At 51.8% G+C, this 23,023-nt stretch overlaps 1 protein-coding gene across 4 annotated transcripts in view; it reads right to left on the bottom strand.

Moving 5' to 3' along the window:
* fndc3ba (fibronectin type III domain containing 3Ba) overlaps positions 1-23,023 on the bottom strand; it is a 53,809-nt gene that overhangs the window by 19,142 nt on the left and 11,644 nt on the right. Inside the window, exons 2-7 of one of the 4 annotated variants that reach the window (XM_029140226.3) lie at positions 19,365-19,510; positions 17,612-17,687; positions 6,868-6,944; positions 4,758-4,983; positions 4,504-4,669; positions 4,244-4,374 (exon numbers count right to left, since the gene is read on the bottom strand). In XM_029140226.3, coding sequence (XP_028996059.1) covers positions 4,244-4,374; positions 4,504-4,669; positions 4,758-4,983; positions 6,868-6,944; positions 17,612-17,687; positions 19,365-19,481 — 793 coding nt within the window. In that variant the 5' untranslated portion in view covers positions 19,482-19,510. Of the gene's footprint in view, positions 1-4,243; positions 4,375-4,503; positions 4,670-4,757; positions 4,984-6,867; positions 6,945-12,221; positions 14,964-17,611; positions 17,707-17,976; positions 19,329-19,364; positions 19,511-23,023 lie in introns of those variants that run through there. The other 3 variants (XM_055505830.1, XM_029140227.3, XM_055505831.1) reach the window with 3 other exon arrangements.

Genomic DNA, 23,023 nt, shown 5'->3' with positions numbered 1-23,023 from the left:
CTGCAGCCAAATCCAGGTGAGACAGCAAAACCAAAAACAGGAAATCTCTAAAGTCGCTGTAATGCACATGTCCAGTGAATGGAGCCAGAGGCTTCTCGGCCCGTGTGCACACAGTCATTATTCGAAGCGATGTTTGGGTGTTCGGCAGCAAAAATCTTCGGGTTCATGTTTTGTTCCATTGTGAATTTCGTGCACATTTCTAACTTCGGCAAAGTCGCGTGGCTTTGACGCCGAGGAGGTTGAATTCCTCCTGCATGACGGCCTGAGCTTCTTACACACACGCCGTCTGAACCGGGACAGAAAAAGGCCTTTGAGCTCTGGAAAAAAAAATGCCAAAAATGCAGCAACCGCCGCAAACTCAGCCCCGCTCCACACACATACAGGGGCCGGTGTGTGTGTGTGTGTGTGTGTGTGTGTGTGTGTGTGTGTGTGTGTGTGCGCATCGCCCTAAAGGAACAAAGTGAGATATGATACCCATCTCTAGAAGCCTCTAATCACGGAGAACAAAGCAAAGTGACGAGCACTCGGCTAAAAGGAGGAGAGACGATGAGAGGGGAACGAGGCAACGGAGGACAGAGAGGAAGGGGTGGGAGCCGCTCAGACAGAGGGAGGAGGAGAGGAGCGGGGGAACCAGAGGTGAAGAGGGGCGCAGACCTTGGATTCCACACTATTGTCATCTGCTGCATAGTAAGCATTCCATCTGTTTAACAGCTGGGCTGCACACACACAAACACAGTGGATGGGAATTATTGGGACATGCCTGAAATTGCGGTTGCCATGGCGAAGGCTTGGTTCTCATGGCCGGAGTCCTAATTGTCTGTGAAAGGGATTACAGGGACACGGGCGCAGGTAGAACTACGGTAGAACACTAAACTATAATGTGAAAGAGAGAAGAAGTGCCGGCAGACGTGTAATTAGGTCACCTGCCAAACAGAAAGAGACAATCCAGTTATTACAGATCTCTGATTTCTGAAACCTGATTTTCGGGCCATGTGCATGAGCGTCTTTATTTCGAGAGAGAAGAGCGATATCAAATATCATCATTCCGCTGCTTGTTGTGTCTAAAATTACGAAATCCGATCTTGAATTCAGAGCCACAGGGCCCTGATCCCGTCTGACCCGGCTGAGCTCCTGGGCCCGCGGTCCTCCGGGTCTGCCGGGTCGCTTCCCATCACAAGGCTGAGGCTTTTAGCCTTTTAGCTTTGACGGGGGTAATTCGGCGAGATGGGGAAATGTGTCACGTCCTCGTTCTGACTGGCGAGAACCACCTCCTCCTTCTAATCCCAGCAGTCCTGTTACGCGATATCAGCGGGAGACACATTCCTGCTAAGTCCATCCCTTGTTCCCGCTCTGTGTTTTTCACATGCCACCTTTTCATGCAGAGGTTTGCGATCTTCCTCTCCTGCTCTCTTTTTTTTTTTACATTCCCTCTTCCAGCGACTCTCTTCCACCCCACTACCCTCTGGCCTGCCCTGCAAACATGGCCGTATTTGGGTTGGTGGGAAGGGGTTGGAGTGAGCCGGGAGGTGGGAGGGGGCGCGGAGATTATCGCCATGGCAACCCCATCAAAACAGCCCGCTAAAGGAAGGGTGGGAGTGCGCTCACACATTTCCACATTACGGGACATTGTGCTGTGAAGCCACCTTTTACCACCGCCATTGTTTAAAACTGTCAGGTCACTGCAACTTAATGAGTAAACAACTAAAACATGAAGTCATCACAGAGACAAAAAGCACATTCTTTGAATTCTCTCTCCATTACTTAGTACCAGATTTTTGTAAAAGTTCTTAGACAGACTCCGTCTGCACCGGGACAGAAAAAGGCCTTTGAGCTCCGGAAAAAAATGTAAAAAATGCAGCAACCACCGCAAACTCGGCGCCGCTCCACACACATACAAGGGCAGCGGTGTGTGTGTGTGTGTGTGTGTGTGTGTGTGTGTATATATATGTGTGTACGTGTAAAAGTACTTTATTATCGCAGTTTGTTTACCAATAAGGTCACAACTGCACTCATCCATTTAGTCGCTCCGTTCAATAAAAACCCTGCAATAAATACTTTGACCTTTGACCTTCCTGGAAAAGGTCAAACCACAACTCACCTATCAGCAGCGTATTAAAAGAGGCACCTATAGTTCTGTGGGTTAATTATAGCAACACTTATATTTCCCTCAGAGCCAACATGGTGGACACAGCAGATATTATGCACATCTGGTTTCTCCCAAAAGCCAAAGACGGAGGAGCTCGGGGAGTCGGTCCATCTGTTTCTCCTGAAATTCCAGTTTCTGTGAGTGAGAGACAGGATCCGTGGTGGTGATGATGCAGAGCCAGGACGGGGAACAAAGGGGACGAAGCCCACATCTGTTTCTGCTCAGAACACAGTTCTGAGGAAAAAGGGTCTGTGGAGTTGGCTTTACTGGGGAATGGACCCGGTGCTGGCCAAGTCAGCCTGCTGCCTTACTGGCACTGGGGTGATAGCCACACACACACACACACACACACACACACACACACACACACACACACACACACACACACACACACACACACACACACACACACACACACACACACACCAAGGGCATCAAGGGCAAAGCGTAGGCGGTGTGTGTGTGTGTGTGTGTGTGTGTGTGTGTGTGTGTGTGTGTGTGTGTGTGTGTGTGGTATTCTGGGTTGGACCGTACTCGGATGCGCCAGACCAAACAGCTACTTTGTCGGAATGCTCGTACTCTTTAACTCCGGGTCTCCGTCTTTCCATCCCTCCGTTCCCTGAGTCGTAGGAGTTGTGGGTCAGCTCTTTTCCTTTCTGCTAGCTCTCGTCCTGGTCCCTCCTCTCTCATCTGCCCTTCAAACCCCACATTCCTCCACCCCCCCCCACCACCAATACTCCAGACCCTCGTGGTCTGATTGTTTTACAGGAAGCCTAGTCACGGGTTCTTGTGTTGTGTGGTACATGTAGCTGACTCAGCCTGATCTCCAGCCCAGTACTGAGACCCCGGTAGACCCACACGCCGACATGTTTCTGTCCGCCATAAAGACCCAGGACGTGTCGCACCAATCTGTGAAGATGACTTACTCACCCCGGTGCGTGTGCATCTTCACGGAGTAATTAGTGTGAACCAACCAAACAAACTTGCATAATGTTTACAGCCTGCGCAGCCAAACTACACCAGTTATGTTTATAGGCTTTCAACAGTTTTGCAATCCCAAAATATACAATGGGCCCAAACAACAGTTCAGTCGGGCACCAAAGTCGCATTACATAACGCGGTCATTTTATTTATGTAAGCCAGCGACCCGGCTTAGAGAGGCTCACACACCTGGTCCCGTGGGTCCCTCCTCTGATCCCACCCCCCGCTGTGCGGTCGACATGGCCGGAGTTTTATGAGGCGAGTAAATTTGAAGAGGTTTGACAGTTACAATGAGGGAGTGGATGATTTTATGCCTCGCTTTGTTTTTCTGTCAGCACTCTCTTCAGTGTGTGTGTGTGTGTGTGTGTGTGTGCGTGTGCGTGTGTGTGCGCGCGCGTGTGTGTGTGGAAATGAGCTCCTCTGCTGAATTTATTACTAAGAAATAAGTTAATCAGTGTGTCCTAATGTCTTTGCTGCGATAAGGCTGAGCCGTGGTGTCTCAAAGGCTTTCTTCATCCAAAGCAGGATTCTACAGGTATGCGAGCCCCCCCCCCTCCCCTTTGGCCTCCCCCCTCGGCCGCCCCCCCACGGCTCAGCTTTCATCAACAAGGCCGGTATTGTAGCAAAGGTAAAACGATAGCGCTCAGGGACAGGTTCAGCTATGTGGTTGCCCAGACAACCCGTCTTACCCCCGTTCCCCACCTTCCCCGCCTCAGCCCCAACCATCAGAACCCGGCCCCCACCCCCACAGCCCCTCTGTGGATCCCCTTCACCTCAGTAAAGCTGCATTCATTCATTTTCTTTCCCCAGTGACTTTTTGTGAGAGGGGGAAAAAAAGACAGAGAGAGAGAGGAATGAAAGGTGTGTTTTATCTTGCCCACATGAATGCCGAGGGGGCACTGAGGTTGAAGAGGACAAAGCGAGTCACATAGAGACATGAGGGGGGGGGGGGGGCACAAAGATGGCGTGGGGGAGCTGCTGAGGTGTGTTTATGTGGGAAATAAAACAGGCCTGCAGTGATGATGTTTTGCAATGAGTGCAATTACAAATGCCCGCGTCATCGCCTCTGATGTGCAATCACTTCCTGTATCGGGGGATGGGGGGGTGTCATCCTACCTTGTGTGTGCGTCTCGGGTTCACTGTTTCGTGGACTGCTTCTGAGTCGCCTCTCCGGCTTCTTCCCTCCCGGACTGCCTCCTCCGCCTCCAGACCCCACCGACCCAAGTGATGGGGTGTGCGATTTGTTGCTGCGCCGCAAAGAAAAGTCATTCACAATGAAGAAGTACGTGGCTGATCTTTACAATATAACCACTTTTATTGTACATTCGCAAACTGGAACCTTTATTTGTGTATTTTACAATCTAGTGTGAGATCACCTGTATCCGTTGTGTGCTAGTCCCAGGCTGCCCTTATACAGAGTGGATGGAGGCGAGTTTAGTCTGTTCTGTCGCTCTAGTTGTCTCTGCTCCTTTATCTTTTTGGGCTGTGGCTTAGTATAAGTGTCCTCTCTGCCCCATAAACTCCCGTAAACTGGAATTATTTCTGCAGAAGGCGAGAGGAGATAATTAAAGTCGTGCACATTCACCATATCAGCGCGTGGGAGCTAGCGGTGCAGCCGCCGGGACAGTACCTGGGTCGCTGTACATGGGTGGGAGGTGGTGCTGGTAGTACTGGTGCGGGGGCAGCTCCCCAGGGCTGACAGGGGGGTAGAAGGAGCTGGGGATGAAGTGGGGGTGAGCCAGGTAGGGGGGGAGGTGGTGTGTGGGCGACAGGGCCGGCGAGTAGGAGGGCGGGTAGCACTCCGCAGACTGGGGGGTCACCACCACTCGTCGGACCCCCGTGGTATCCTCCAGGACCTGCGCGACACACCCGCATGTGAAATTTGGCACGCGGACATCTCCGTCTGGCAGGAAGGGCGACCTCTGACCTCCGGTGCCCGCAACTCATGGGAGCGCGGGCGGGCGGTGAGTGGCGCATTGTACAGCGGAGATACCGCACGAGGGTGCGCGCTCGTATTTCACCGCCGCGGTTAAAGCCGCGACTTGACACTCGCGCACTGCCTTGCGTCTATTTCGCCCTTCGTTAACGTGGAGGAGCAGGTGTCCTGTCTGTCAAACCGCGGCCGTCTAGTAGGGGAATGAACAGCTCGATTCATTTCACAAGCAGGGCATTGTGCTAACAGCGCTTTGTCCCCTCGTGTGGTGAAAACAAATGCCTCAATCTTGTCATCAGATGCTCTGCAGGTTTCAATAACAACTTCCAGAGCGCTGCCTCGAATTAGCATACGTCCCCATGCGCGTATTCACTCTCGCATTCACGCATGGGGACGAGCGCACACATTCCAGCTATTCAGAAACGTCCACGGGCCCGCATTCCAAGCCGAGGGAGCAAACACGCACCCCCCGCTGCGATGGGAAGTCATCCGCTGGCCTCGACAACAACAAGGAGCGCACACACAAACCCCCACAAACACCAAGAGGCGACCGACAGAGCGCCAAAATATGACGGGGGGGGGGGGTTCACGTATTGAAGAGGGTGAGGAGGGGGAGGCAGAGGGTGAACTAATCCCAGGGTGAAAAACAAGAGAGGGGGAGAAGAAGGAGAGGAGGAGGAGGGGGGGGAACAGGAGGAGGCCCCCCGATCTGCCCCTCGCCTCCTCCGCTGGTGGGTGTGTTTACAGGAACACCAGGGCAAAGGAGCGAGCGGCCCACGCTGCATTCACCAGCACAGGCACACAGCAACACCCACCATCACAATGCAGCAATTAGCCCAAGCCACAGAGGACGCGCGCGCACACACACACACACACACACCATCCATCAGGGTGCTGCCTCTCTCCACCGCACTGCTCTTTCCCAATCCACCCATCCTCTCCTTCCCCTGTTTCTCACCCCCGAAAAAACATCTACCCGCCTGTCCCCCCTATCAGGCTTGTTTGTTTAACAGTGACAGTGTTTCCCGCTCGCACTTGGCCCCGTCCCTGCAAACAGGCACCTACGAGACCGCCGCGAGCCAACGACCCGACTTCCACCGGCCAAAACACCCCGACCCACAACGACCCGCAGACCCCCCGCTTCACGTTAACCGTTCACTGACTCGTGTGCGTCACCGAGTCCCAATTAACCCAACTTTAACCACAGAATACAATTCAGTCCTGGAGGACACACACACACACACACACAAGAACGTCAGGGACATGAAGGCAACAGATTCTGAACATTCCTGCTCAGCGCTCAGCTGCTGGAGGAGGAGGAGGAGGCTGTTTTTGGCCGCTCCGCTTTCCGAGCGTCGGCCGTGAGCGACACAGCGGCTGCCGCGACCTCCTGTCTGCGCTCCACGTGCACCGCTCTGCACGCGTGGGTGAACACGCGTGGAACCCGCCGCTCGCGCCTGCTGACATCCGCGTCCGAGCTCTCCCGTTGCACAACATCGGCGCAGGTGGGGGTAAAACAAATAATCTTATCTTATAACGTCTGGCTGGAGATACACATGATTTGATTTTTCTTGGTTGCATTTTAGGAATTTTCCAGACACAAGCAACATCATAGCAGAGGGCAGGCTGACACACACACACACACACACACACACACACACACACACACACACACACACACACACACACACACACACACACACACACACACACACACACACACACACACACACACACACACACACACACACACACACACACACAAAAGACAGTATGCCCAAATGAAAGTAGACGCACAAGGACAAACCTGTGAGATGTATCCAGGTGGTACGTGTATGGGGGGGATTGATCCATTTGGAGACATCATCGGAACCTCAGCAGGACCTGGGGACAAACAAGACGACATGTTAATGAGGTGAATCAACAGGACACATGCAGTCGCCCCACACACAAACACACACACACAAATGTAAATGCTGCTCCATCACAGTCTTGCTACTGCACTACTGCAAAAGCAAGTACTAAAAAATAAAAGCTGTGCTCTGAAGTACAAGCATGAACGTGTAATAGAATTAGCAGACTGAAAGTGATGTTGACTTTTCCACTGTCTATGTCTCCCCTCATCTAACGTCCCCGTCGCCGCCTCCCCCCACGTCTCTGTGTGGTGGAGGTCTGCGGCTGGTAAAGTCATTGGGACCCCGCTGGGACAGCTAGAGGCCGACTCGGCAATCACACACACACACACACACACACACACACACACACACACACACACACACACACACACACACACACACACACACACACACACACACACACACACACACACACACACACACACACACACCCTATCCCAGGTAACGTGCATACACATACAAAAAAGGGGCTCAGTACTTAGCAAAGCACAAGTGTAAAGGCCACGCTAACAGTCAAACACCAGCTGTTTTTTTTCTATAAAGCACCGTATCAGTGACCCATCACTCCCCCTCTCATTTCCTCTCTCCCTCCATCATCCCCCCTTCAAGCTTCTCACTGTCCATGAATTCCTCAGTTCCCTGTCCCACTTCTCCAGCCACCTCTGCTGCTAATCGATCCTGTTTTCATTTCCACCCTGCTTCTCTCTGCGCTCCCCCATCTCCAGCCTTCCAGACATATTTCCAGGAATTCCTGCATTAATTCCCATCATCACCAATAAACGCACCCTCCATACTCTGCTTTCATTTAAGACATCATTCAATTTTCCCGAATTCATCCTTGGGTTTTTCCTTTGTGTCTTTCAGCCTCCGTGAACTACCCACGCTTCACTACCATCCTTCATCTTTCCCCGACCTATCATCAGCCAAACAAACATCTAAAGGTACAGTAAACACACACACACACCTACGCATAGACAAACATAACCTGGGTAAAGTCTACAGTGCAGCCTAGTGTGTGTGCGTAGGTCACAGGTATGAGGAGACAGGCCTCTTTCAGTCCTGTCTGCTGACCTACCATGGAGACCAGGAGGAATATGAAAGTCCTCATTGAGCCCAAGGTCACAGCATGAGAACACAGACACGCTCAGAGCTGCTCTAAACCTCTTTTCCATTTCCATCACTACTCCTGCAACACGTTCCTGCTCCTTCACACACTGTCCCGCACACACTCCCCCCACGCCGTGTCCCAGCCGCCCCCTCGGACACACACAAACACACACACTTGGCAAACAGAAGTGTGTTTGGTCAGTCTCTGCTGCCTCTGTGCTCTTCACTCAGCATACAGGGGCATTCCTCTGCACACACACACACACACACACACACACACACACACACACACACACACACACACACACACACACACACACACACACACACACACACACACACACACACACACACACACACACACACACACACACACACACACACACACACACACACTCCCATCCCCCAGGACTGGACCCAGCTCAACTACACCCATCCCCAAAACACAGCACAGTCTTTGTCCTGCCATTCTGCCATTCCTTGAAACACACTGCTACAAGTCATAGAGTATCCGATCCCACCATTTAGAAAGCTTGGATAATCAAGAGGTTGTACGCGTGCATTTTGTGGTTTTAAGTGTGTCTGTGGGTGAGCATGCAGGTCCTTGTTCCACATTGTGGTAACACCGGCTTTGCCCTCCAAGCACAACAAATAGAGCCACGACTTCCTTCGCCTAATCCGACTGGAATCCCGGACACCAGCTAGCAAAGTCTGGCCCCTCCTGCTCTTCTCCCTTCATATGTGTCTGCTCCACAGCAAAGGTCAGAGGTCAGATATGAGGTCATATCTATTCATACTATTAACTGTCCCAGTGACATCAAAAGGGGGAGAATGGATGCATTGATTATATTATATATTATATGATAATAATCAATATGATAATAATGATGATAATAATAATAATAATAAATCAAATGGCTAAATGTGAATAGTGTTTTCCTTTTTAAATTATGTTTTTTTGTTATGTGAATTAAAGTTAGGATGAAAAGGTTCAGAACCAGAAGTGAGGCCCTGCAGCACAACACATTCAGTCCAGCTGATTTTCTCCTGCAATGAGGATCTCTGAAATAAATCTGAGGTCGGCGTCCAGATGTTGGACAGTGACACACACACACACACACACACACACACACACACACACACACACACACACACACACACACACACACAAACACACTTGTTTGAATGTCCCTGTTTGAAGCACCCGCTACACGGTGTGTACACAATGCTGGCACGCAGCGGAAAAGGCGAAGGAGCAACAGGCAGGTGTTGAACACAGATCCACGGTTGTCATGACAAAATGGGCAACCAGTGAAAACCAGAACACAAACTCCCACGGCCGAGGAGCAGGACAGAAGGAATACACAACGACCCTTACATTAAGACGCACCTAAATACACAAGGACCAAAGTCTCACCTTAAACATTTCACTTGTGTTGCCAAAGATTTACAATATATACAGTACCACCCACGTGGAAAAAACAAACTGGGTGACACTTTTCCCAACACACACTCAGAGACACATGCGGAACCTCAGACAAATGCACTCTGTAGACGTAAATGTGCCTAATTCTTCTATGACTTAGACCAACAAAAAAGGAAAAAGAAAAGAAAACACAATCTTGTGACTGTGTCCAGCTGCTTACACACACACACACACACACACACACACACACACACACACACACACACACACACACACACACACACACACACACACACACACACACACACACACACACACACACACACACACACACACAGGAGATGATGCAATGTTTCATCAGATGTTTCTTATGATACAGCTGTCAAACACAGCTGCAGCTGGGCCCCCATCACACTCACAAACACTAGGCATCCTGTCACACACACACACACACACACACACACACACACACACACACACACACACACACACACACACACACACACACACACACACACACACACACACACACACACACACACACACACACACACACACACAAATAACGCATGGGTACGTGCACCTATTGATCATCACTGTGCGTTCATCCCTGTGTGGGTCAGTGTGGGTCTTGTGTATTATATTCTAGTAAAACACTTTCTCCTTTTCCTCTTGGTTTCAGTCGTGCACATGTGGTCACCACATTGAAGGAAACAGACCTTCTTGAGAAAGCATGTGTGTGTGCGTGGTGTTGGTAACAGACCAAAGGAGCCCGTTTGTGAGCTGACCTACATACAAACCAACGAGACTCAGATGGATTTCCCAACAGCACACGCACAAATGTTACAAAACACACTTATGTTTAAAAAGTTTGCTTTATTTATTTATTTTTTTTTTTTAGAAGCGCCACACACACACACACACCACACAAACTGAACTGAATCACTTTTATTCCCCCGTGTGCATGTGTGTGAGAAAATCAGTGCATGTGTGTGTCTGGGTCACTTGTGACGTGGCGTTGCCTGGAAGTTATGTAAGCATCGGCGGGGTAATGTTATCTGTCCTCCAAGAGCAAGACACTCTCACAAAGGCTTCCTCTGCTGCCTGGCCAACACACACAGACCCTGAAGTTAATTAGTGGGAGCTTAGGGTGAGAAAGTAAATGTGAGGCATGAAGGGAAGTGTCGGGAAAAAGAGCGAGAACAACACGGGGAGATAAGTGGGGGAGAGAGAGAGCGAGCGAGAGAGAGAGAGAGCGAGAGAGAGAGAGAGAGAGAGCGAGAGAGAGAGAGAGAGAGAGAGAAAGAGCGAGAGAGAGAGAGCGAGAGAGAGAGAGAGAGAGAAAGAGAGTGTGTGTTGTGGCAGGAAATGTGGGAGACAACTTTAAAATAGCCCAGTGGGCTGAAAATACATATCACAGCTTGGTGTTAAACATGTGATGCTACACACACACAAATACACTCCACAGCCTTCTGACCCATCTCCGGTGAGTCAAGTCCGGCGGACATCGGGACTTCCTGTGACACCATGCCCTCAGTAACAGCGCTGACATTCTGCAGTGACACACACACACACACACACACACACACACACACACACACACACACACACACACACACACACACACACACACACAGCTGGCCAGAACCAAACACACCTGCACCGCCGAGCCTGACGCCGCGTTCCGTAACTGTTCCGTTGCTGAGTTGGCTGTGGAATGTAAATCATCAGCTGGAACGTTGCTCCATCTGTACACTTACATAATGAGCGCGCGTGTCTGCAGGTAACAGCCCCCCACCTCCAGCCTCAGAGTCACAGTTACACAAGGAGAGAGCTGATGATGAAACCCCGAATGCCACGATGACTTCACTGACATCTCATACACAGTAATGGGAGGAAGAAACTCTCATGGTCACATGATTCGTGTAAATGTTCTGGGTGGACTGTCCTCCAGAGTTTCCTTCCCAACACATTGTGTTCACGTTACTACAATATCTGCACATCCCCCCCGACTGTGAGGCAAACCGGCCCGGCTCTGTGCGGGTGCCACCCGGTCCGGCCCCCCCTCTCCGGTCCTGCCCCGCCCAGAGGGCCGCTGGCGGCCGACCTGCTTCTGCTGCTGGGTCTGCTCCAGAGCGGAGCAACGTAGCGTCTGGAGGCGCCGCGAGCACCTCAGCGGCCGCGCACACATGCCGGCACGGGGCGAAGCGCGTGAGGTCGCGCCGACGCGCTTGTTTGTGCGCTCCTCGCCTCTGGGACGCGCTGACATTGGAGCGGTTTACGCTGGCAGGAATCACAGTCGCCTTGGCGCAAACACACGTACGCGACAATGCAGCTGCAGATCCAGACATAACAACTCAGGACCCGCGCACGCCCCGGGCCGCTATCACATGAGGCTATTCCTGGGCCGGCTGATATAAATGTTTGCAGATTAGTAGCCACGCAACGCACAATGCATGGACATACATACTTATCGCACCCTCGCGGGGCGCGCATGGAGCCTCCTGACATACGCAAGCAAGTATGCACGTGCACGCACTCGTACAAAATCCAGACAGTGATGACTCATTATAACCATTCCCTAATCAAGGATAAATGTCTAGAAGCAGCGAGAGAGAGAGAGAGAGAGAGAGAGAGAGAGAGAGGGCGAGTGAGGAGGGGAAAGGAGAACGAACGCAAAGACGTGCAACAGCTGTTGATGTGTAAACAGACCCGGAGTCTCCTAATCATTTCCTGCTCCCCCTTCTTCGCCCCCTTCTCGTTCTGCCCTTTTGAATCCTCCAGGCGGAGCGGATTCGCGGACCCACCGGCACGCCGGGGGAGCGGCGGCGCTCCGAGTCGCTTCTCATCCCACTCTGCTGACGCCGTCCTCACAGTGGACACAGACCCGGTGCTGTTCAGACTGTGAGTCATACCCCAGGAATGCCCCACATTAGCGAGGGGGGGCAGATAGGGGGGAGGAGAGCGAGGGCGGAAGACATGCTGGGAGAGAGGAGAAGAAGCGTGAGTGTCAGTGGAAAGAAAGGACGGGGAGACTGGAGCTCCTAGATTAGCGGGGACTTCCCCTCCATGCCCGACTTTGAATTCTTTGCTCTTGGAGCGAGGAAGTTGCGATGCGGCGGAGCTCCCGCGTCTGCGCTCGAGGGCGAGGAGCACAGAAAGAATCTAGGTCATTACAGCCATTAACACTTTTAATTCCCTGCCTTAACCATCCTGTCTGGTGCATTCACTGACCCACCTGGGGGTCAGAACTGGGGGTTTCCCTTTAGAGCTAAACACGTGGCTAAAGGTGGTGTAAACCTGTGCAGCTGTGCACAAGGACTCAGGCACAGAGAAGAACGCTGCTCTTTGATGTGTCTCATCACCACATGGTCAAAGAAGCTCCGTCCAATCAAACTAGCCCCATGAGCAACCTGTGTGGTAGGAGGGAAAACTAGCAACAACAACAACAACAACAGCAGCAGCCAGGAGGAATTTTACAATATAGGACAAGAGGCAGAGGAGGGGAAGCACGGGAGGAAGCGAAGGAGGTAGGACAGAGAGGAAGAGGAGGAGGGAAGCAGGGCGGAGGGAGGGAGAAGTGCTCCAGCTGTACCCTGAGCTTCAAGGGAGCCAAGAATTTCATCCCTTGAAAAGCTCTTTCTTTCTCGCTCCTCTCTCTCTGGAAAATTCTGCGAGCACCCTCCGCTGCACAGCTGTCGCTCCGCTCTCACACAGCCGCCGCCGTCCGGAGGCAGCCGTGTTGACCTAAGTGGGCCAGGCAGACTTCCCCGGCGCTGGCGGGCCGGGCCGGGCCGGGCCGGGCCGGGCCGAGGCGGCCGGGGTCAGGGCCGGGAGGAAGTGGCCTCGCCCGGAATGCATGGCAGCAGACACGACCAGACACGCAGCGTCTCATGCGCTCACTTTCGCTCCATCCCGCTCTCTTTTTTGCTCTTGTTCGCTTTGCTCCTCTCTCCTTTTATTTGCCTTCCTTCATTATGTCATTATATGATTTTATTTCCACTCCACGCCGGCCTCTCTCCCCCTCCCTTTGCCCTACTGTGTGAGGGCATTGAGTTTATAAGCGAGCACTGGGCAGGGCGTACAACAATCAACTCCCTCTCCTGCTCACACACATGCACGCACGCACACACACACACACACTAAACTGATCCTCTGAGTCCTTTTGTCGATCTGAAAGCACGGTGGTGTGGAAAGCAGCGCGGGGAGAGAGAGCCAGGTATGCTGCACACAGGCGCACTTAAAGTGTGCCTCGAGGGACCACATTCCACTGCAAACCACCTGCAGCGAGAGCCCGTTCCCATGGCAACCGCTTGGCCGAATCCAACGGGACGCGACACACCCGCTCAGAGGCCGGCGCTAGTTTTACAGTTAGCCTGAGGGTATGAAAGCTTGTGGGCAAATGCTCTTAAAGGCCCTAATTTGCCTGGACGTGCAGGCAGGACTACCTAAACACACAGCACGTTACAGACGTGCACGCAGGCGACTCTCCACCCACTGTAACACAATGCAACGCACACAGCGTCACAACCTGAGACACAGCAGCAGCACGCTCATCGCTCCTGTTGGAGATTCCCGAAATGGACACTCCTCCATTTAAGTATTCGTCACTTTCAATAACTTGTCCAGTCACACCCACGAAAGCAGAGGAAAAGCCGCGCCTCCCATCCCAGACGTCACTTCCAGCGGTGGCCATGAATAGATGATGGCCATAAATCTGCCTCCATTTCATCTGACATAATGAGGGATGAGCTCGTTCCAACGCACGCGCTGTAAATCCTTTTAGCCGACAGGTCAGACGCAATACAGACATCAGCCGACCGTCTTCCTGCTGCACGGCAATTTTCACTTCAGCGCCGTCGTCCCCTATGGGTGGGATTTGGATTTCCAAACAACTTTAAAAAAAAAAAAAGTTCCTAAAAGAGCCACCTCTGTGTACAAGCAGCAGCGGGGCCGTCTAAATGAAGCCCTTCTAAGAACAGTGTATTGGAGCCCCCACCGCTGCAGCTTGTTTAGAGCCATCTGGCCTGGTGTAAACACAGGCCGCGAGACTTTCCACCATATTTCTTTCAACCAGCTATTTCCATGGGCTTCAAAGAGCCCCAAGCGCGGAGGTGCACGCGGCAGCAGAGGCGAACCGGGACCCGCGACCCAGCAGAGCGGTGAGTCGAGCGTCCGGGACCTCAGCGTCCTCCATCCGACGGGGAGAGAGGAGCAGGGACTTGCACCTACAGCGTGACGCGCTCGCATCCCGTGAGCAGGAATGAAGCGAGCGGAACCTCCCGAATGCCGGCGGGGCCGACTGACGCCGGGGGAGCGTGGCAGCGCGGGGTAACAGCGCGCCGATGCGCCCGCGGATGGAGGGAGACACGGGGAGAGGAAACAAACAGCAAACATCTGCTGGGAAACCACAAAACAGGCCGTCACCCGACTCGCACTCTCTCCAGAAAACACACACACACACACACACACACACACACACACACACACACACACACACACACACACACACACACACACACACACACACACACACACACACACACACAATCTGCCTGAGCGCATCAGCACTCAGAGCCCAAGACGCGCAGGAAAAGCAGAGGCTCCAACTTTTTGACTGCAGTAGTTTCCCACACAGGGGCGGATGGAAGAGGAGCTCGACCCACCAATCAGGCGTTCAGCCACCCAGGCCCAGCGGCGTCACATCCTCGTGGCGGGGGCACGGCTCCCTGCTCCTCACCCCTGGCCTCATCAGCCCCCATAAAAGCCCCACAAAGAGCAAACAGCGTAGTAAACCAACACGGCCTTGTAAAACACACATAGACACACATGCACACGCACATTAACACGCTGGCATTCCAGAGCCGGGTGCTCTAGCGCACCCCTCCAGAGTCTTAGCCTTTGATGTGAGTGTGGGAAAACTCAGGGGAATGGTCTTGGTGGGGGGAGGGGGGGTTCAACGGATGAGAAGGTGGGACAGACCTGGGGGAGTGGAGGGAGTGTGATTGGGAGCGGGAGCTGTTTAAACTGACCCCCCCTCCCCCCACCCAGAGCATCGAGAGGTCAGTCTGTTGAAACAACACACACACTAGGAGAAGGATGTCACACTGGGATAAACGCACTCTCCGCCACCGAGAGAGAAATTAGGACAACAGGTCTAAGAGGGTTTTCGGGGCCCCGAGGTTATGGAATTTGATGAGCAGAATAAAATTCAATGTAAACCCTCAGCCCGAATAAAAGAGCGCGATTCAGCCAGCAGCGTTTCGCGGCGGCGTGGATAATGAGCGGCACTTAACATCAATCACACAGACACACCAGCCTCTTTTGCTGCAAAAGAGGCTGGGGGGGGGGGGGTCACGGGGAGAGGCTGGAGGAGGAAGCATCTCCTCGGGCTGCAGCGTCGACGACTCCAGGCTGGTTCAGCCTCGGTGGAGCATCTGTGTGTGTGTGTGTGTGTGTGTGTGTGTGTGTGTGTGTGTGTGTGTGTGTGTGTGTGTGTGTGTGTGTAGGCACCGCAGTGCAGCAGCTAAACAGAGGTTACTTTATATAAAAGCTGGTTCCTGCTTGTGCCCTGAGGTCTCTGTAATCTCACTCCGCTGCACAAAAAATCACACACACACACACACACACACACACACACTTGTGCGCCAAAACCCGAGCACGCACTCACTCACACACGAGTACACAAGCGTGTGCAAACACAGAGCTCCCAGTAATCACGGCGGAGTCTGCGTCTGAGCAGCGACTGGCTTCGCCCTCAAAGCACACTGCCACACTCCACCTCTCATTAAACCCAGTGACCTCCTCCGGAGACAGACACCGGGAAGGAGAGAGCGCTGGAGTGTGTGTGGCCCTCTGCATTAATAATATACGCTTTCAAACATGAGCTCAAGCCCCCCCCCCAGCTCCCCCGCCCCGCCCCGCCCTGCCCCCCCGTCCAATTAACTGTCAGCGACTGTAGTAAAAGAAAGCACAGACGCACACTGTGCCTTCGATGCTAAATTTTGCATGCACACGTCCCAGCAAATAAACAGACACCCACTAGACTCCAGCCACGTCAATGCTGAGTCTTTGTGCAGATCAGCGACTGCGCTCCCATTCATCTACTCACTGAAATCACCCGTCATCTGCGTTTAATCACTCCTCCTATAAGCCACTGATCCATATCTATAAATTTCCGTGTCGGCCGTATTGGCGCGTTCGTGCATCCGTCTTTCTTATCGTGTCCTGGTTTTATCCGGCATTACGTGTCCCTGCAGGTCAGCCTGGGGCGATCGCTCTGATTTAAGGGAAAAATTCAATTACACGGCGGGCGGAGGAGGAGGCCAGCTGTAATTAGTAACAAGATGTAGTGGAGGGAGCATCTCTTTCCACTCTCTCTCTCTCTCTCAAAGTGAAGCTGCACTCGGAGGGCAACCGAGGAGCGGGGGTGGGGGGAGAGAGAGAGGACGGCGCGCGGGGCGAGAACGAGAAAACAAAGGCGTCCTTACAAAGTTTCCGCGTCGCAGCGTGCTCTGATGACATCATCAAAGTGAGGGGAATTCCCGCGTTGCTGCCACCTCCCTCCCATCAGAGGCGGCTCACATTCCCGGGCGTTTCATGTGTGCAGGGCCGCGGCTGCCCGCCGATAACGCGCCGGGACGCAGGCATCCAACCCCCCCGCTTCCTCTCATCACCCGTGCTGCTGCACTATAAAAATGCAGCGGAGGACGACTCCTAAAATCCCATGGTTTCACACGCGCGCTATATCACATTCTGCCTAAAGCAGGTGAAAGAATTGACTGCGTCCCAAAGCTATGATGTCAGAAAATGAACAGAAGACCAACAGCAATGGTGACAAATAGGTTTCTGCATTAAAAATACATTACAGATACTTTAATTATTATATAAACACATCCATAATAAATAAATGACACCCATTAGTAACCTTGGTAGTAGAAATAATGGCACATTCATGGAAACACTGACCCTTAATGTTATGCCTGTGCAGCCAGCGAATAATTAAAGTGATGGATAATCCTCTGTCTCACAGCGGCACACGTTAGCGAGGCTGCCAGGCCACATGTTAATGCGATAATACAGTAATAAGAGCGGGGACTGACCCTGGATGCACTGCAGCGAGCCGTCCTCTGCCCGGATGGTGAACGTCTCCCCGGGGTTCACCTGCACCAGGATCACCTGTACCAACACGCCCGCCCACACACACAAACACAGAGAGGCACAGTCAGAAAGCATGCGGGACATTCAGCTGCACATCCATGCACATCTGTATTCACCAACAACAGGCTAGCTTAGATATGCTAACGGCGGCAGTCCGCCGCCTCACACGCCCTGATTTGTGGAGGATCCTGTTGTTTCATGCACGCCGTCTATCAGAGGAGCCCGAAACCGTCCGACCCCGACGCCCCACGCAGGTGACGCCCGCGCGTACGAGCGCCCGGAGCCCGCGTGCATGCGTGCGCCTTACCGTCATGTTCTCCGCATACAAATTGTTGAGGGTGTACACGTGGCTGCAGACGTGGAACAGGTGCCCCTCCATGGCGCGCGCGGGCGGGCGCTCATGCGTGCGTGCGCTCGCGGGCGCGGCCCCCTGCGTCCACGCGCTACAGGTGCGTCGCGGTGCGGGGCTCGCGTCCCGCGTCTCCCCCCCGCAGCGTCCGCATGCTCGCTCGCTCGCTCCGGCTCCCTCTCTCTCGCTCGCTCGCTCGCACTAACCCGCTCCACTCCCTCAGACACGCGCTCCGCGCTCTCTCTGCGGCGGCTGCTGCTGCTGTTGCCATGGGAACCCCGGCGTAGCACAGGCCGGCCCGCGCTTGCCGGAGAGCGAGGAAAATCCCCACATCAGACCATGTGGATGCGTGCGCGTGGAGACAAGTAAGCGCAGGCGCCGACTGAGCCAAGAGGTGGAAACACTCACAAAAGCTCCATTTTAAGAGAAACCGAAAACACACTATGGCAAAAATAATGCTTCCCGTTTCATAAAACACAATATAAAATGACCTAATGAGTTGTTGAATGATGGGAATGTGTCTGTTTTGGCCATGAACTGCTCCAAGCGTCCTTCTTGGCTCATCGATACTAAACCCCTCATCTTTCAGCGCCCCGGCTCCTGCAGCTCAAAGGATGCTACTAAGCAGCACGGCTGGTGAGCAGCAGCAAACAGCAGGCGCCCTGGGGCTCGCCGACCTCACAACGACTGGTCCAGCGTCGCTGTTGACTGGTATCAGTGCCTCAGAGTGGGCCTTGCATTCCTGACTGGTACATGTCAGACAAGGAGCAAACACACTCCCCGGAGCGGATGCTAACAGCTAGCGCGGCGACGATCTTTTGTTTGCATGTAAGCCAATAAAGGGAAAACTGCAACACTGGCATCCACTTCACATGGATTCAAGTTACATATTTGAATGTTTCTTTTTCATATATTTTTTTTATCTTGTGAATTGGCAACATGGATGAGCAGAAAGTACAGTATGTTCTCAGACTCAACACAGACGGCCGTGTGCCCACACACCAGAAAGGGTAAAGGCAACACAAGTAAATAGAGACAGACAGACAGACAGAGTAAGAAAGACAGAAAACAAACAAATCCACACAAATATGGACACATAATCATCGGTCTCCATCCCTGATTCCACGCTGGGAACTGACTTTAAACTGCAGGGTGTTACAATAAAAAGAGCTCCCTAACTGCTGTGTGCTACAGCCAAAACCCTCCCTAACTGTTATGTGCTGCGGCCAAAATCCCTCACACCGCGCTTCCTCCGCGCTCCGAGGGAACGGGCCGGGGACGAGGCCGCGCACGTCGCCCGTCTCCACCGCCGCGCGCAGGAAGTGTCTGTGTGAGTGCGCGTTTACCTGCTGCGCCGCTTCGCCGTTAACCATGTGCGGCATGAGGGGGACTTCCCCGTTCAGGAGAGGGGGCGGGGCCAAATCCAGTGGAATCTGGTCTGTCATCATCATTGTGACGTACATTCATGGAGAAATTCACTGAACTGCCCTACCTGGGAAAGTACAGAGAGAGAGAGAGAGAGAGAGAGAGAGAGAGAGAGAGAGAGAGAGAGAGAGAGAGAGAGAGAGAGGGAGAGAGGAGAGAGAGAGAGAGAGAGAGAGAGAGAGAATGAGCAGGTGACACAGGTGTAATTTCCCTGTGAAAGTTTAAAATCAAACCGATTTTCACACAGAAAACATGAGACATGAGAGAAAAAAAGTGAACAGTAACTTGTTGATTGCTTTTTATCAGCTACTGTTGGTCATAGAACAACCAGACAAGAAAGTCCAAGTTAAACAGAAATAAACTTTTTTGTAAATTAATAGTATTCCATGCAACTCAATTCCTTTGCAGTTTGTGTTCTCCTTCACTGTTTATCAAGCAATTACCTCATCAACAAAATCATTTTCCACTCCAAGCGAGCGTGAAAGCATTTTTGCATTGCCGCGGAGCTCTCTTATTAAACCAACTATTTCCATTGTGTTTACCGTTGTCTGGCGGCTTCGCTCGCAATTTCAACAAGCGCTCGGATCGGCACGCGGATAAACATTTGTAATGAAACGCGCCACACGCGCACCGGAGGAACACGTACAATGAGCCGGAGGGAAATCATTCAAGCGCAACACGGGGAAGCACAAAGGCAGAGATAGCGGGTCCAAAAAGGTACCAGGTGATGAAGGCTGCTCAAAACAACAGGTCCTTGTGTAGTATCGGCGCGTCCTCTCACACTGGCTTTGTACAGTCACATCAACAAGTCACATCACGTCAGTGTGAAAGAAAAAAAGATTAAAGAGGTAGACAGAGACGCAGATGAGAGCGGGAGACCAATTCAAAGCTCCCCATCGTCAACAATAGTGTTGTAAAGGAGGGATTATATTATATGAATATCCTGCTTAGAGGATTAATAATAAAAGAAATATTGTATGAATGCTGTGGATTAGTATTATTCCACATAAGCCTGTAAATGAAGCAGAAGTGGGAAGTGGCCCGAGGTCCTCTGGGGTCAGCGCTGTTGGCGTAGCGGAGCTAAATCTGGACACGGCTTCTTTTCTTGTGTAATAATAGTAATAAAAAACTGAAAAGAATAACTATGAAAAAAAAGTAAAGACAACAACCGGAGCCATTGCTCTTAGAGCGAAAATAACATTGTTTCACCTAATTGGCTGCACATCTAGTGGGAATGAAAGCGGGCCTGGTGCACACGTGGTCCTCATCAGGGTTTCAAACAATCTGCTAACAAAAATTTTACGTGGGGGGAAAAAATGCGTGCGCACAGAAACCACGTAGATGAACACACAAGGCTCGCGTCGGCTGGATGCCGTCTTCTGCACGAACACATGCACGCACTGACGCACACAGATACAGACGCACACACAGGTCTGTTGCCAGCGTTGGCTGCAAAATGATGAGGGTGTTTCAGTTCAATGCTGCTGAGCAAAACCGCTGCTAAAGAGCTACTGACTAATGTCCACACACACACACACAGTAAATGAAACGTGCACATTTTGCATGTGTGTGCGTTCACTGAGAACAGCTGTGGGTCATTGTGTGTCTTTTCCTTCAGCTGGTCGTCTTTTCGCACTGTCAAGGTCTTTGAAAAGGTTAGTAGATCACACAGCTGTGGCTCATACTGCAGCAACATATCTATGAACACACGAACACACACACACACACACACACACACACACACACACACACACACACACACACACACACACGTCCGTTTTCACCTTATTAAATCTGCATCTTTTCATTCTTTTATTTACTCCAGAGTCTCTTTCTCCATTCGAGCCCCATTCCCAGCTCAGCCCGGCCATCCTACCTTCAACACACACACACACTCACACACACGGAGTTGCATCCAGGACACATCGCAGACAGATGGTAACACCACTCCCGGCTCTGCCAGGAAAAGAGAGAAGCGCTAGATGGAAGGAGGAGCGCGACGGAAGACAGTGGGACTAGCAATGGCATTCTAATATCACTGTCTGAGGCAACGCTGCCATCAGGTCATCAGTTCCCAGGAACATTTTGGAATAATGGAACCTAAATGTGTGTCATTTTTGTGTTGCAGCTGTTCACCGAATTCCTATAGGATCCATTTATTGACTGATTTATTTATCAATGAATGAATAATGACCCTTGTTCCAAAATGGAATCATTACCAGATGGATGCTGCTGTTGACAGCTTCAGACATGAACGAACACACACACACACACACACACACACACACACAGTGCGGTTTCTGTTCCCCAGAGGAATGTGAGAGGAAGAAGGTGTCGATTCCCAAAAGGGATAAAACGTTAAATTGAAAAATTCCATGTTGGATCCAGAAAACAATCACCCACTTGTCCGAGTATATGAATGATTTTGTGTATGTGTGTGAAAGAGGGAGTATGCGTCTGTGTGTGTCTGTGTGTACATGTACGTGCCTATGTGCCATCAGACAGAAAGTCCTGTGTACGTGTAGAAGCTGCCTCCGCTGCATAAAAGATGCTGAGGGGTAAAACACACTGACGCGTCGCTCGCTCACTCACTCACACACTCACAGAAGCCACAGATAAATCAGACTCTGACCTCATTACTCACACAGCCTTCGTCATTCACACACGCTGCCTTCGGTGTGTCCACCCAGACGCAGCATAATGGATATTCACAGCCACTTAACAGACTGTCTGACTTACTTCCAGCAGAATTCTTCACACCTCTCACACACACACACACACACACACACACACACACACACACACACACACACACACACACACACACACACACACACACACACACACACACACACACACACACACACACACACACACACACACACACAGAAGCTGTGACACATTTAGACTTTTCTATGCAGTAAAGAACTCCTGACAACGTAATTCTGACTCCTCCTGACCCGCTGCACATTTACAGTAGATATGAATCATGACAGGCTGCAGTTTGCTGACTTCAACACAACTCACCCAACCTACAGATACACTTATTAATAACTTTGTCATTTTGTCCTGCAGAGCAGCTACAATGAGCCGGTTATGGGGCTGTGGGTCTTTATTATTAGGGCAGAACGATCCCCACGGCGCACAAGTCCTTCCGAGTGAGTGTGTCACACAAAGAGATCAGCATTGATTTCAGATGTAGCGCTGCATCTCCCCAGAGCCCCATTAACAGAGGCATGATGGAAAGCCACGAGAAGCCTAAAGTCGAACAAAAGGGTTCAGCTTTAAGAGTCAGTAACAGCGGATGCATCAGATGTTGGTGTAATAGCATGACATCCACATTAGCTGTAATTCAAGCTCACTGGTCTGTGTGTGTTTGTCCAGCAATGTGTTAATATCAGCATTAATCACCGGAGTGCACGGGGATCCGTCACATGACCTTAGAAAAACCTCACATCAGCGAGTTACCTCTGTGAAAACAAACACGGAGCGTCGGAGAGGAAGACGATTTGTCCACGTCCGCTTTCCAAAGAACTCCAGAACCTAGAGCTGCTTCTGATTCGGGCTGCGTCGTTCCCAC

This window comes from Betta splendens, chromosome 22 (genome assembly GCF_900634795.4).
Source record: "Betta splendens chromosome 22, fBetSpl5.4, whole genome shotgun sequence".
In the NCBI taxonomy this organism is placed as follows: Eukaryota; Metazoa; Chordata; class Actinopteri; order Anabantiformes; family Osphronemidae; genus Betta; species Betta splendens.
This window is presented reverse-complemented; position numbering and strand designations above follow the sequence as displayed.